Consider the following 15,758-nt stretch of genomic DNA (forward strand, 5'->3'; position numbering starts at 1 on the left):
AAAAAAGTACTAACAAACCCAATAAATGAGCGTGTCCCTCAATAAAATGGCGGCTGAAGTTAGCTTAAAAATGCTAGCAGCGCAGCATTAGCAGCTGACATTAGCTGAGTAGTCGAAGGAAAACGGTAAAAATCCATTTTGGACTTACTTTGTAAGATTACCAGAAACACGACTTTATTTTTATTTCATTAGCAGAAAGTTTCGTTTAGGTTTGTAAAAGGTATCAAATATGTTTGCTAGCAGGTTCGCTGCTTCACTTGTTTCGCGGTAATGGCTGCCCCCAAGTGGCCAAAAGTTGAACCAACAGGTCAGTATATCAGTATATCAAAAATATTTTAACTGTTAAAATAAATTAAATTCAACTAAATTAAAAATAAATTAAATTAATCCATTAAACTATAAGAAATGCATTTTTATGTTTTATTTTACATTATGTATTCATTTGTTTAATTGGAGGCGATCCATCCGCGGTTAGGCTTCTAAATATTAAAACGGAGTTGCGTCAATGAATATTTTGCAGGACAACAATCTCTAACATGCAAGTTTGTACTACTCGGTTCTCTGCCCATTTTATTTTGAAGGTATGAACAGGAAGCGATAGACTTCCTGTGCCTCTACATGACTGTGGTCCTCACCTCAACCCGAAGGAGGTTGAGATGGGGGGTGCTGCACAATGCGCATGTGCTTAGTTAACAGGCCTGCTGTAATCCCCTTTGTCACAAATAACAAGAGGATGCAATATGCTGTGATTAAGAAAAACTATCCTCCTAATTACAGGATTTCACTTGTATTAGATCTGTGTATATGTGGCACCTGTAAACAAACAGTGGTTAGTTCATGTCTTTGTTGTGGAAATGAAAACACAATTTTATTTATTTATAATAACTTGTTTTGCATTTTAATGAAATTCCTGGTCTGCAGTGTCACAATTGATGTGCATTATATTTTTGTTCTGAGCCTTACAATACTATAAACACAGCTATATAAATGATACTCTGCACAAATGAGAGTGATTGTTACTGCCAGTTAATAACTACTGTAAAAAAAAAACGTAATTTACTAAAGTCAAAACTTCACAAAGTGATAGCACATTGTAACAAAATGTATTAATCAATAAAAGAAAAGAAAATGTACGTTAATGTTGACATTGCAACAGATTATAAACCGTAAAATAAATCTCGACTGATCTTCAAAAGCTGGGTAAGTTTGTTTCTTTGAAAAAACAAAAATAAATAAATACATAAAATATTTGTGAAAGCTTATGAATAAATAGCCTGCATGCTGTTTTATAGTAAGGTGCTGTTTATTTCATCATTTCAATATTCACATCTCATGGTACAGTCTCTTATAGCTCTGTTTTGTAGTATTTACCATGTGTAATACTGACCTCAGCCTCCTCTCCTCTCCCAGGCTTCCTGCAGGAGAGCTGCAAAAAAAAAAAAACGGTCTGAGCTCCCGGTCCGACGCTCAACACCACCTCTGTCCCCGGGGTACATTTGATAGAGGGACACAGACTTTAGATTCTAGCAATATGCTAATTATCCCCCACATTCTGTTTTTTTTTTCACCCAGGGACAGAGACTTGATGGCATCTGTAGGTGTCTGTCTGTCTGGTTCAGTCCTACAAACTGTGAAGTGCTTATCTAGGGTTTTTAGACACTCTGAATGTCTGGATAAAGTGTTTAGGAGTCATGACAGCCTCGAAGCCTTTGAGGAGGGAATGGTGTTTTTGTTCAAGGTTAAGGTTGGTCCGGATGTGACGTGGATTAAAACTGGACTGCAGATATTTGGAGTTCCTCAGCTCTTCCTGCCAGCATGCCTTTTGACCTGCAGAAGCATTGAGCAGGAGTGTTGTAGCAGCCGCCCAGACGACATCAAAAATGGACCCTTAACAGCCTTCAACTAAAAACAGTTGTAACCACTTGGTGCAGACTCCTACTGCATGTATCTTTTTTTTCCTTTGTACAACTTTAAGGCAGGAAGTTCCACATTATTTTTTTTTAAATAGGTCTCAGTCTTAAATTCATGCCTCCCTGCACATGATTGGATTTTTTTTTTCTTAAATAGAGGACGGGGAGCCTGGAAGTATTCTAGTGTCCATCAGGCCTGATCCACTGAAACCAAAGTCAACACGAGTCATCCTAATGTGCTGTGCTATGCCATGTAGATGAAGGTGTTTATATCCGTCTCATCCCGCTTTATGTACTTGTGATCTATCAGCCACTCGATCTGCTCCTTGATCATCTTCTTCTGTGGTAAAAACATGTTCTTTAGGATCTCCACCAGCTCTGTCTGCAGCTGGGCGTTGTTGATGCGCTTCCTCATTTTCATAATCTGGATGATGGCCTCCTGGTGTAGAAGAATAACAGATGGATTACACACTAGCCTAGTTTGTGTGCGATGGAAAAAACATTTATTCACAGTGGTTAGAGCAACAGTATCTCCAATACCTGTGTTCTTAGTATCCTGAGCTGGACGATGCCCTCGTTCTCCTCCTCTCTCATTCGCTCTGTGGTGAGCTGCAGCCGACCAATCAGGTTGATCTTCCCCCTTTTCTGAACCTTTGAGTTCTTTCTGTAAAAATTATTGGAAAAAAAAAATCTCAGTTACTGCACGGGTGTATTATTTTTTTAAACTTGAGTATGTGTAGAAATGTCCATTTTCTTTTGATTTTGCTCATGTAAGACCAACTGCCAGTATAGCATTGGCATTGTATATAAATAAAGTGCTTTACAATTAGAAAACTTGTTCCACAGACAACACAGTTGATAATAGATGGCCTCAAAGCTTCTTACATTAAAGAAAACTCCTGGTTTACATAGAATAGTGTTCCTTCTGCAAAGTCTTTGGGTGAAGACACCACTGGGTCATACGACAACACCTGCCGCTTGAGTTTGGGAAATGCCACCAGAGACTAGAGGGAGGGAAACAAATCTTATTAATCAAACACACCAAACAAAGTTAGGTTAAGGTAGACTGGCTCAGAAATGTGACCATCATCACTGGACTTTTTACCCAGAGAGTGCGTCGCAGCTCTGCATCTGGCAGCTCAGTGGCTAACTTTAGGTTTTCAAAACTGATTCGCTCCCTCGGCCGCTGGTTCCAGGCAAACAGCACAGCCAGCTGGAAGGTGGTCACCTCCAGGTCATACTGGCCCACCTCATTCTTAAAGGTTATCTGAGGAAAATAAAAAAAAACATTTCACTTTGTGCTTTTTTTTTTTTGGGAAAGAAACATATAAGGTCACTAAAGAGGTGACTCACAATGCCGTTGGACATGAGGTGATGCCAGTGAAGCTTCCTGCCACTGTGGTTCTTCTTGTAGAAGTCTTCTACCTCAGGTATCAAATCCTCCAGCTCTGTAGGAAGAGAAACGAAAACCTTCTCGCTGCTCCTTGACCACGCTCCAGCATTCAGGATCTTTATGTTGACAGAGTCCGCTGTCAGGGGAGAATAAAAGCATATCTTTCTTATGCCTAGCACAAGTACAGATAAGAGACAAAATACTGAAGATTTACTGGTAGAATTAAAGCTAGAATCTGGAAAACATACACTAGTAATGAACTTTTCTAGGCCAACCAGCAGCTGGTTAGGACATAGGAGAAGCTTTGTAACTGTTTAATATCAAACATGGTCCAAAATTAAAAAGGAAAAAAAGGGAAAATATAGGTAGCTGCAATCAGAATATTTTCATAACTAACTCAACTGTATACTGTTTTCAACTTGTTTTTAAAGCTTAAATGTTCCTTATGGTCCCTTTATTGCTCATTAATTGTCATGTTAAATATCTTTTCTGTGATCTGCACAAAAGGCTCATAGAGGTAGTTTTTTCCATTTCCAGTTTCTATGATAAGAAACAGCTGTATGCTAATAAAATTCAATAAAAAAAACTTTACCTGGTAAAGCAAGTTTGTTATGTTTATGCATTTCTTTGAAAGACTGATTGAGGTCTTCTGACACTTTGATGTCTTGAAACATCCTGGCTAGTTTGTTGACATAGTCAGCTGGCATTCCCACTTCCTGTTAGGACATATAACAACACAGGTAGACATTAATATCATTGGAGATGAAGATAAAAAATGTCTCTTATAAAACATTTTTCCACACACACGCAGCCTTTCACTTGGTTCTTACCCTGAGCCACTCCACCATGTTCTCCTCTATCTCACTGTCGGCTGAGATGTCCAGGATGAGCCGACGGGTCAGGTGGGCTTTGTGGTAGCGCATGAACACATCTTTGTTTTGGACGTACTTCAGCACTAAAAGCTGTAACAAGCAGATAGGAATATTCAATCTCCTATCAGCCGATCAACTACTGATCATATAAAAGGTCACCGAGTCCAATATTAAGGATTTAAAATAAGATTGAGATGCCAACCTGAGAGCTAACAGGGACTAGGGGTTATTAACAACAATACTTACGACTTCCTTGAGCTTGGCCTCAATCTCTTCAGATGTTAGCTTCTTGCTAAGCGGAGTCTTCCTCAGCAGCATGTCGCAATAGTTGGCTAGCAGCTCTGGACACTTAGACTCCGGCTGAGTTTTCAATCCTACCCTGTAAAATGCAAGTGAGGAAAGACAAGTGCTGTCAGACAACAATTCTTTCAAAAGAAAAGCTAAAGTTACACAGTTATCTTTAAGTCTTACCCTTTCTGTTTCATAGGAAGCTCTAACTTAAATATAGTGGCATCATTCACAACTGCTTTATATGCCTGCGAAGAGGTTTGAAACATAGTTAGGAACAGCAGCTTCTGTCAGGATCACCTTACTGTCACATCACTATTACATCTAAGCTCACTTTGTCTCTAGCAGTCAGGAAGCGTGGGTCGTCCTGGAAGGCCTCTTTTACCAGTCGACTGAAGCGATTGAACAAGGTGAGCAGCTGCTCCACATACTTCTCAGAGTCCTGTAATAAAAAAAACAGGTAGTGTCACAACACCCGATTTTCCCTGATGGACCTTCCCAAAGGGATTAATAAAGTGTATTCTATTCTATTCTATCCTATAACAACAACAGTCCATTAAAAAAAAACAACACTACATTTAAAATGAACAATATGAGCGCAGCTTTTAACACAAACCCCTTTATTGTATAAGGTTAAAACAATAGATTTTAGGCCTAATTCTGTGTACCATGGAGAAAATAAAGCAACAAAAGCAATCAGGTAGACATGTATGAAGTTAGCCGAGACACCTGAACACTAAATCTAGGTTGCAAGTAAGCAGTGAATTTGATAAGTTATTAGAAAAATACACAAACTCCCTTTCATCAGGAAATTTCTTTGCCCATGTCTTTAAGTATAGCAATGATTGAAAACCACCTTATCATAATTAAATCAATAATAATTATATCATAAATTAAAACTACGTTTCTGGACAAATCCAATGGCTAAAATGAAAATTAATATATAAAATTAACATAATAAATGTTTAAAATATCATTGCTAAATGTGATGGTTGACAGTAAAAAGTGGAGTAAAAAAACTCTTAAAATAGGTTTAAAACCTCAAAAGCACCTCACAGATATAAATACCCTGCCTCCTTCAGCACAGCATTAGTGCATGTGTGCATGTGTAACACTCACAGAGGTGATCGTCTCTGCTGAGGCCACCATATCGGCCAGACCAGCACTCATGATGTGCTCCTCCAGGTCCTTCAGCATGGGCTCGATGCCACTGGGCACTTTGTCCATCAGAGAGAACATCAGATGCAACTCTGCAACAGAAAAAAAGTAAAGCGTGAGCCATGGAGAAGTCCACAGTAAAACAGCGGTGTCAGGATAACTACTGCAGATTGATGATAAATCTGATCATTATGTGAATCCCTATGAAACCCACTCAGTGCCAGTGTTACAGATTTGTCTCACAATGCAGCTGCGTAGAGGTGTACGAGGTGGTACTGAACTAAGCTTTCATTTGGCAGCAGCATTATAATACAGGCACAAGATCGGCTACTTAAAAATCCATTACTGTGGACGTACTTTGTCCATTTGTTAAATCAAACTGCACAGACGAGTACACACACACACACACAGATGCATTGATGGAAACTTAATGCAGCCCAGATACTACGCAGATCTCAATTATAAAAGATATCCAATGTATACTTCTCTAAAAAAATTATTACAGTGTTAAAATTGAATTCTAATGAAATAAAAACGTCTGAGTGGATTTTAAATACTGGTGATGTGTTTATCTGTACTTCCAACACAATATCAGATGTTTCCATTGCATAAAACTTGATGAAACACAAGCACATTCTGTAGTTAGAATAGGGAGTGTCTTTTTTTTCGTGGATTTCTATTGACATCTGGCCCATTTTCTGAGAGCTGAAAACTGGACAGCCAGATGTGGATTCACCCTGATGGTCCGTGTCTCAGGAGAAGTGGTGGAAACACACATGGATGTTCTACAGACGCTGGGCTGGGAGGTTTGGTCAGGTCTATTTCCTGGTGCAAACCTGAGCTGGCTGAGCCTTTGGTGGGAGTAGTCCTGCCGTACTCACTCTCTGTCTCATTTCGTTTGATCATGCCTGGACACTCTGCTAAGATGGTCTCCTTGAAGGATGTTACTAGTGCATTCACGCAACATTCCATTAACTGGGAAGACAAACAGAGGAGACTGAATTCAGCAGAAATACATGAGAAGTGCAGCATGTGTAGTAATAGCTGCTGATGCTATTTAAAGAAATAGTTTGTGGGGGGAAAAAAAAATCAATCAGAAAGAGAAATAGGAAAATATTAAATGCAATACTCATTATATGTGGTAAGTGCATTGCTGGAATTTTGAAATGTTTAGGTTAGCAAGACTGAAAATATGTTCAGGTATTCCCAGTAACTAAAACAATGTATTTGGAGGGATAGTAAAGAAATCTTCTAAATTTTACTTGCATGCATTTTTCTTCACTTTTACTTCGCTAGCTGACACAAACCCAACTAATACGTACCGCTTGTACAGAGTTACAGTCACGTCTCGTCTCAAGGTATCGCAGTGCACGTTTCTCCTCTTCCCTCAGCTTTGAATCAGCCTGGTGGAAATATACAATAAGAATTATTTCATACAAAACTGGCAACAAAATCGCACTGGGTGTCCTGATAATACACACCAACTATAAGCAATGAACAAAAAATTATAATGCTAAGACACATGTCCCTTTCTTTAGATTGAAGAAATTGTAATGCTGCTTAACAGCCGAGTTTTGCTTCCTTGTAATAAGTTTTGGGCAGATATTCCTTTGCGGGCTGGATCGTATTAAGGTGACCTGGGGGCGGGTCTGGCCCTCGTGCTGTACTTTGCCCATGTCTGGTGTTAAGCAGTGACTGTTACTCAGCAGAACACGTACGGCCCATGCTGTGCTTAAACAGACATGATACTTCTGCTCTGTTTGAGTCAGAGAGGCGGTGTGAAGAAGACACGGTGGCTGGGCCTGCTGGTTGTCTGACTGTTTTCTTTGACTTAGTGCCAACTTTAGCAACACAGGGAAAAGTGCAACTGTACCTGGATCTTTTAACAGGAAGATACCATCATGCCTCTCACATATACTCACATATTTCATGTAGTTTTGGACCCCGTTCTGCTGGAGGTAAGCCGGTGCCTGTGTTCTATAGAACCTCTCCGTAGAATCCATATAAGCCTTCTCAAAGTTGTCCCTGTAGATCTGCAGTTTGTCATCAGGGTTGGAGCACAAGTTCACTGTTGGCAGAAACACAAAGTTCCAAGTTACATCCATGTATGTAAGAAACAAAACCATTACTTGTCCTGCAACCAAGATTTGGTTCAAGAAGTCAAAAAGAACCAGCATTTGTGATCACAGAATGCTCACTCCCTCCAGTAGTGCAGATATTAGATTTAGATTTAGTATAACTGTTGCTCACCATAGGACTCTCGCACTCCAATGACCAGCTGGGAGTCAAAGGCCTCTCCTAGCCTCTCAGCGTGGACAAGTTTCATCGCACTGTCTTGTAGCCTGTTTTTAATGTTGGAGAAGATGGACTCGTTCCATGTGTCCAGCATGAGCTGCAGTCACCACAGTGATGACAGAGAATAGAGCATTGATAATAATGCATACATAAATAATATATATATATCTGTGACAAACAGGCAGTCATGCTCCTCCTCATCACCTTGCGGACGATGCTGTCCTCCACGTTGGACTTCTTGTTGCTTCCTTGCTTGCCCATCAAAGTGATCTCCAGCTGGCAGAAAGGTTTGGGCAAGATGTCACACTGCGTGAAGAACTTCCTCCACTCCACAATGTAGGCCTTCAGCAGTGCTGTGTCATCCTGGTGACTGAGCACCCGCTTAGAAATGGGTGAAAGTGTGAAAGAGTTGATTAGCACCTGCAGAATCTAACTGGTCTCCTTTAATGTTCAACTAGATACTGCTCAAAATATGCTTTCCCTTCACTCAGTCCAATAAATGTTTGGTTAATCTATACATTCCCACCAAAAAAAGTCCTTGATAAACGAGAATACAGAGCAACAACTAGTGCCATGTTTCAGTCACATTTATTTTTCACAAACTAGCAGGCCATTTCACCAGTTACACATTCCCGTTTGTGAAACTTCACACATTTTTCTGGCTGCACTCAGCACTGAGAATACGCAGTATAAGTGGACATTAAGTGAAACTGAAGAGTCCAAACAAATCTTACTGCTTGTGCTTGTTTGATGAAATCTAAGATGTCCTCTTTAAGGGCCTGGTGGATCTTAGCTGGACCTTTGTCATCCCACAGACAAACAGCATGGACGTCTCTGTAGAAACAAACATATTAGCCATCGCCAGTTGTCTCCATAAGATAATTCCAATCAAAGCCTGAGCTGGTAGCACATCAGCAGGAAACTTACGAGAACAGGTCAAACCACTGTTGTTTGGTCACAGACTCCTGTCGCAGGAGCTTCAGTACTATGGGACGCATCAGGTCCCATTTATCCTCAAACTGAAGGGAGCCTTTGTTCTGGAAACAGATGGGACAGAAGTGAACTACAAGATTCACGTCGTTCATCGAACACGCAAAACATGACAGATGATAACCTGAAGATTAGTTATAATTTCACACAATTTTATTAGCTGTGTGCTGTGACCTTCTTTCCAATAATATCTGAAGCACAAAGACTCACTGAATAAGCATGAAAACTGTGTGTATCACATGCTGCAGAACTCCACCAATTTCAACACCTGAGGGACATTTTGCAGGGACATGTGACACATAACCTGACCAAACAGCATCTTCAAAACACCAAATGAGGAATATTATGTAGTAAATAAGGATTTACACAACTGAAGCCAGGTGAATTATTCTGCAAATATTTTAGAAATTGTTTTTCAAGATGTCAAAACAACACAGAGGCAATGCTTCACAACTAGAAACTACAGTGTCACAAATACATTTATTTTCATTAATTTAATATATAACATGCCTACAAACATTAGATGAAACTGAATAAATGGCTATAGTCAAAACCTGTCTGACAAACAACCCAAAACCATGCATGAAAATAGCATAAATATAGAACAGAATAGATAATAATAATAATAATAATAATAATAATAAATGTACTTTATTCATCCCAAGCTAGGAAATTTCACTGTTACAGCAGCAATATACAGGCCCTCAGCAAACTATGCATACATCTCTAAAGGTAAAGAAAACAGTATAAATGAATTTCATAATTTAATAGATAAAATATTTCTCAGACTAACTAAAAAACATCTCCAAGCTGCAGCCCTACACTACAACAACAGTCAAGCAGTCCTTAATTTAACCAAATAAAAAACATAGGAAATAAAAAGGTGTAGAAATTGGAAGAAGGAATTCTCTTTTAATACACCAATTGTAAATATTATTTTTCATATGGATATTTGAGTTATAGTGTGTGACCAGAGGTGGGACAGCAACTACTCGTAAGACTGCAGATGGGATTTCATTAATGTTGAATTACAAGCCAGACAAAGCAAGAACCTGCTTAGAATTAGACCCAAATGTATAAAGATGTATTTACCACTAAATATTATCTTAGGTCAGCTTCATTTACTGATCATCTTGGACCGGTCCTGTATAGGTTCTGTACTCTGTACTAAAGTACAGGTGTTTTACCCACAGTGGACCCTGTAGAGGTTCATCAGACTATTTCCACAGTCATTATTTTTTCTTTCAAAAAACGTGTGTGTGTGTGTGTTTGACCTCTTTTGTCACTTGTCTATAACTGGTGTGCAGGTCTAGCTTCTTCCTTAGCACGCCACCTCCTCTGTACCTTTGCTGCACGACATCAGTGATCACTGCATTAGCCATAGTGCTATACCGTGGATGTCAGAAAAGCTAAGCTTTAGTTAACAGCGGATTAAGTGCGCATAAACTCCTACGGCAGTTGCTTCTGGCAGCCTTTAGCGTCTCTTCTGAGGGGCTGGTCAGCTGCAGAGTCCTGAGCCACTGTGTGACATATGAGATTTGTAGCTACCGCATACAATAGCTATGATCATATTGTATCGCAGGTTGATTTAACAATATGTCCCCGTTTTTGTTACTTCCTCCCCGATTTTCCATCTCTCGGGTGTCTGTCTTTTTTCTGTCATATTTTGCATTTGTGTTGTAGCTATTCTATTTAGCCAGCTAAATCACTGATAAGTAGCTAATGTTAGCCAGATGCAACTTAACTGCTCCTAGCTAAAGTCAACACGGCCGACACAGTCGCGTACAGATGCCGTGTGTTGTTCGTTATTATCGGAGCTGGACACCAACACCGCACGGTGCAAATGACAAGCGCTCCGGCGAGCTTTAAATACAAATAATTGAATTGAAGTAGGTCCTACCTTTAGCAAATTAGACGTCGCCATGTTCCCTCAACTTATCCTCTCGTAAACTCTCGCGAGAACTACAAGGCGGATGACGATAAGTCTTATCACATCATCAGGGCTTTCCAAATTTACATTATTTTAATAAGGATATTACATATTTTTTATCATTATTATGTATTTTCGTACATATACACCAGATCTATTTTATCGTTTCGTGCATTTCAATATAATGTTTTAAGCAATATGTTTAATATCATGTACTGTCTGACTTTATTTTGAATGATGTAATTCATTTAGTTCAATGTTATACTGCAGAACAGAACACCAGTAAATATAAAATGAATAATTTTAGTCCCCTTTACCGGCATTGATAAGTGTCAGAAAGGAAAAGTAATGGATAACTTTACCACATGTAGCACACTGGGAGTGAAGCAGAAAACAACATTCATTCAGTCTCAGGGGCAGCTACTGTTTCACTGTCAGAACAGTGTTTGTTATCATTCTTTCTCTGCTTGACAGTCTAGTCTAACACTTTCCCACACAAGCAGGAGGGGTTTTAACCTTCAAGTAAGAATAACATGAGCAAGTGGTTTTATGGCAATAAAGGTGAAATCTGCAAATGAAGGCTGGGATAAAAGCTGAACTAAATCATGTTTGTTTACACTTAAACAAAGTAAAAGAAAGAATAAAAGTTGTTCTGAAGTGGGAAAGAAAATGGAAATACATGTTTTCAGTATAAAATATCTAAATCATCGTTTTTCAATAAAGGTAATAAAGCAGGAAGTAAGTGTTTCCCTCTGAAATATGGAAATATAAACTAAAATACACTTGAAAAAGTAGTTAAGTGCTTTATCTGGGTGTATTTTGCCTTACCTCACCATCAGCACCAGACCAAGTTTGACTGCACGGCACACACGTCACTCAACTCTTCTTCAACCAATCAGAGTGCAGGAGGTTGTGCCGAACGTCTGGATTTTTGACCAATGGGTTTGATTGATTCGCTTAAAGAAGCAGTTCCGCGTGGATCGGTACTCGTGTGAGAAAACATTGCTCCACAACCGGAGAGAATCCTGTCAAACGTCACGATATGACCGAAGAACAAAGCGTAAGTACAGATTTGTTTGTCATTTATTTCCAGGTCTAGGTCTAGTACGACCTTTACTATTTCTCTGTGTTTTTTCTGGGAAGCTTTGAATGAGGATGTAGAGCGAGGTAAACCAGACTCCATTGTAAAAAGGGAGAGTTTAACATTTCCTTAGTTACCTCCAATCATGTGCCTGGTTCACTGTAATTAATCATACGTTACAAATCATAATTGGCTACATTAATTATCGGATATGCATCGGAAGTATGGATTGTAATGTACAAATTAACCCTTGGAATACTACAAACACTACTAGTAAATCTACACAAAACTCTCCAAATGAAATATATTGGAGTGCTACAGCATGTATATCTGTAACTTTCTGTACTGTTTAGAAACCAGTCAACTAGTGGTCTGCAGAATACCACCCACTTGCTCCATAATTTAAGAGCCTCATCACATTCTTGTGGAGATTTGGCTTCTGCTTGGGCGATCTCACATAACACAAAGTTTGAAGGACACTAATTCTTTTTTTTTTTTTTTTTTTTTTCCCTGGTCCCCTTCTCTTATCTAGGTTTAGCTCTCAGAGAGATGGAGGGGCCTGAAGAGGACAAATTGTGTGGGAAATGGAGGATAACCTGTGGTTTGTACAGTTACAACCTGAGGGACATCTTCACATGGTGAGCACCGATGTCTAGAAAAGACAGTAACATCTCAATGCTATCTAATAATTTCTGCTCCACCTATACATAGATACTAGGTACATTTGGCACAGTAATCTGAGGCTCACTATTTGTATTTTATTTCTGAATGAATGAATGTTTCTCTGAGTCTATTTTAACATTAGGTCTACTCTGCTAGTCTTAAATCTGCAACTAGTAATTAGTCTGATCTGATTTTGTCTCTATTTAAAACCTAAATGGCTGGTGGGTTTCCATGGTAACCCTGAGTGTCTCCCCCTGACCACCACCATGTGACAATGTGTACATTGTGTGTGTGTTGTCAGAGTAGGAAGAGGCTGCAGTAAGCAGAAACTGTCGTTCTCTTTATGTTAACATTGTATTTACGGACGTTACCATTTTGTCAGAATTATTTTGTGCATGTTGTTACATTTGATCCATGAATTTACCATGTTTCATGATCGTTGATCTCTGCATCCACAAAGGTGATTGATTAAACACCAAACATGATTACCGGTATGCATGTGTCTCACCAGGCATCTCCTAAAGACCATTGTCATGGGTCAGGTCCTTTCCCTGCTGATCTGTGGGACAGCAGTGAGCTGTCAGTACTTGGCTGATTACCAGGTCAACACTCCCATGCTGCAGAGCTTCCTCAACTACGCCCTGCTGTTGCTCACCTACACCACAATCCTCTGCGCCCGCAAAGGTCAGACAGCTGCTCACTCAGGATGTTTGTCTTTGGGGTTGTTTCCATTCAGCTCGACCTAAAACCTGCACTCCCAGTGATATTTTTGGACACAAGGGGGCAGCAGATTCAAGTTGTAACCCTAATAAAAGTGACTTTTCACTTTGTATCTTGTTTATTCAGTAAACAGGGAGGAACATTAGCATTGGTTTGGCATCAGCCTTCGGCTGTTTGGCTTCTAAATGCTCCACTGTGTTCACCAGGTTGAAGCTTCCTTACACTATAAAGCTGCTGCAGGAAAAACAAACCTGATGAGATGTATAATTGTCACAAGAATTTCCCCTGAAAGGACACAGAAATGTAAATATAAGTGCAGTTTTGGAGAACCTGCTCTAATATCTTTAGGAAATCCAGATTAATGTCACAGTAATTATCATGTTTCCACAGGTGACAGGAACATCTGTCAGATTCTAAAAACCCAGTGGCGGAAGTATCTGGTGATGGGTCTGGCAGACGTGGAGGCCAACTACGCAGTTGTGAAGGCATACCAGTTCACCACCCTGACAAGCATACAGGTAACATGTGAGAATATCTGACTCATGTATAACATGTTGCACTTGTTAGTGCCAAAAAATAAATCTGACATGAAATCTGGTTGTGTTTAAGCTGCTGGACTGCTTCGTGATCCCGGTGCTGATGCTGCTCTCCTGGTTCTTCCTGAAGACGCGCTACAGGCTGGTCCACTTTGTAGCCGTCACAGTGTGTCTGTTGGGAGTCGGGGCCATGGTAGGAGCTGACATTCTGGCTGGAAGAGATCAAGGGTCCAGTAAGAACATTATGACAAACATTATTATGCATGAATTCTTAAATGACCATCATGCCTTAAGCTGCGATTGTTTGATCATCCCTGAGCATGTGTTGTCCTGTTGCTGTGCAGCCAGTGATGTCCTGCTGGGTGATGGGTTAGTCCTGCTCAGCGCTGTCCTCTATGCTGTATCCAATGTGTGCCAGGAGCACACAGTGAAGAACCTGACTCGAGTCGAATTTCTGGGCATGATGGGCCTCTTTGGGACTGTCATTAGTGGCATACAGTTGTGAGTTATTATTACAATTTCTGCTCTTAATATTCTTTTTTTTATGTTTTTGTTAAACCTCTTTGTGTATTTCATTGACTATTTGCAGTGCTGTACAGGAAACTCATGCAGTAGCAGCCATAAAGTGGGATCCTTACATTAGTAAGGCCTTTTCTTTTCTTTTCTGTCACGTCAGGCTGTTTATAGAATGTCAGTGTTGATTGTAGCTTCACTGTCTTTGCTCTGCAGCCATGCTGTTCGCAGTCTACGCCTTCTGCATGTACGCACTGTACAGCTTCATGCCTGTTGTGGTGAAGATGACCAGCGCGACTGCAGTGAACCTCTCCCTGCTCACTGCTGACCTCTTCAGCTTGTTCTGTGGCCTCTTCCTCTTCCACTACACGGTGAGTAGCAGCTAATACTGTCAGGCTTATCATTCAACTGGCTTTTTATGCACTAAAACTTAAAAATTAAAAATTCATATGTCATTAGCTAGACTGGGAATGTTCATTTACAGCAGTGGGAAATGAGTAAAATTCAATGCTTTGTGTCCTCCTCAGTTTTCAGCCCTGTACATCATCTCCTTTGTCGTCATCACTGTGGGTTTTGTCATGTTTAACGCCGTCCCGACTTACTCGGCTTTACCTGAAGACCCCGTTGAAGAGGATGCTGAACACGCTGCTGCAGACCACCTACTGGCTGCAGACAGAGACACTCAGAGAACTGACACACTCATAGCTGTTGCTGCACTATGACCAAAGAGGGGCCTCAGTATGTGGCTTTTTTTATTACAGGTCAGTGGATGAAGGTCAGTTTACTTCAACATTGTTACAGTAGTGCAAACTTTCTTTGCACTAAGCCAGTTTACATACTGATGGTGTTTTCTCAAACAAATGCACTTGATTTAATGCTTTTTTAAATTCCTGATATCCCAGTGTCATTTTCAGTATTACAGTTACTGCACATATACTTGGTGCCAACTTTGTAAACTCCAACATAGCTGCTGATCAGTGATTCACACTCCTCCTTGTCTAATTTATGTATTTAAAATCTGATGAAACACATACGTTTTACCATACACTGAATATGAGTTGTTTGAACACAGACAAATCGCTTACGTTGGATTTTATTTTTTATTACACTGTATGTATGCTCTACCATAAATCCAGTGGCTGTGTTTATGTTGTATTGCCAAACACAAAACATACACTCAATCAGAGGGAGTTTTATTTTTTACTATTAAATCATTTTTATTGATATTTTTTGTATGTTGTTTCTAATATTTCCAACCTTTTATTTTATTTATTATGTCATTCTTTTTCATATACTTTCTACTTAATAGGGTAAAGAAGTCTTTCCAAACATACTAGTTTTATTTAGGAAGTGTGTTTGATCGAGACTCTTGGTGTAGTTTTCTACAGGTTGGAGGCACATCCCATTAT

At 39.7% G+C, this 15,758-nt stretch overlaps 2 protein-coding genes across 3 annotated transcripts; one reads left to right on the forward strand and one right to left on the reverse strand.

Annotated features, from left to right (window-relative positions):
* Positions 1-1,963: 1,963 nt before the first annotated feature.
* cul5b (cullin 5b) lies at positions 1,964-10,857 on the reverse strand. Of its 2 annotated transcripts, none has more exons than XM_028421545.1 (19): positions 10,807-10,857; positions 8,844-8,953; positions 8,651-8,750; positions 8,121-8,297; positions 7,872-8,013; positions 7,544-7,689; positions 6,944-7,024; positions 6,458-6,596; positions 5,583-5,713; positions 4,798-4,905; positions 4,647-4,711; positions 4,422-4,554; positions 4,134-4,265; positions 3,896-4,019; positions 3,264-3,439; positions 3,016-3,177; positions 2,796-2,914; positions 2,451-2,574; positions 1,964-2,349 (listed from the first exon to the last, which is right to left on the reverse strand). In XM_028421545.1, exons 1-19 carry the CDS (start codon positions 10,828-10,830, stop codon positions 2,155-2,157), a joined length of 2,388 nt encoding a protein of 795 aa, XP_028277346.1. In that variant the 5' UTR covers positions 10,831-10,857; the 3' UTR covers positions 1,964-2,154. The 2 variants fall into 2 exon arrangements, with proteins under 2 accessions (XP_028277346.1, XP_028277347.1); XM_028421546.1 differs by having other exon boundaries at positions 2,155-2,349; positions 6,503-6,596.
* Positions 10,858-11,777: 920 nt separating this feature from the next.
* Positions 11,778-15,573, forward strand: LOC114446129 (solute carrier family 35 member F2-like). The gene is made up of 9 exons (XM_028421584.1): positions 11,778-11,896; positions 12,450-12,555; positions 13,092-13,264; positions 13,691-13,818; positions 13,910-14,069; positions 14,181-14,337; positions 14,426-14,478; positions 14,566-14,720; positions 14,877-15,573. The coding sequence occupies exons 2-9, from the start codon at positions 12,467-12,469 to the stop codon at positions 15,069-15,071; spliced, it is 1,110 nt and encodes a 369-aa protein (XP_028277385.1). The 5' UTR covers positions 11,778-11,896; positions 12,450-12,466; the 3' UTR covers positions 15,072-15,573.
* Positions 15,574-15,758: the final 185 nt, after the last annotated feature.

Source organism: Parambassis ranga, chromosome 14 (assembly GCF_900634625.1).
Source record: "Parambassis ranga chromosome 14, fParRan2.1, whole genome shotgun sequence".
Classification (NCBI taxonomy): domain Eukaryota; kingdom Metazoa; phylum Chordata; class Actinopteri; family Ambassidae; genus Parambassis; species Parambassis ranga.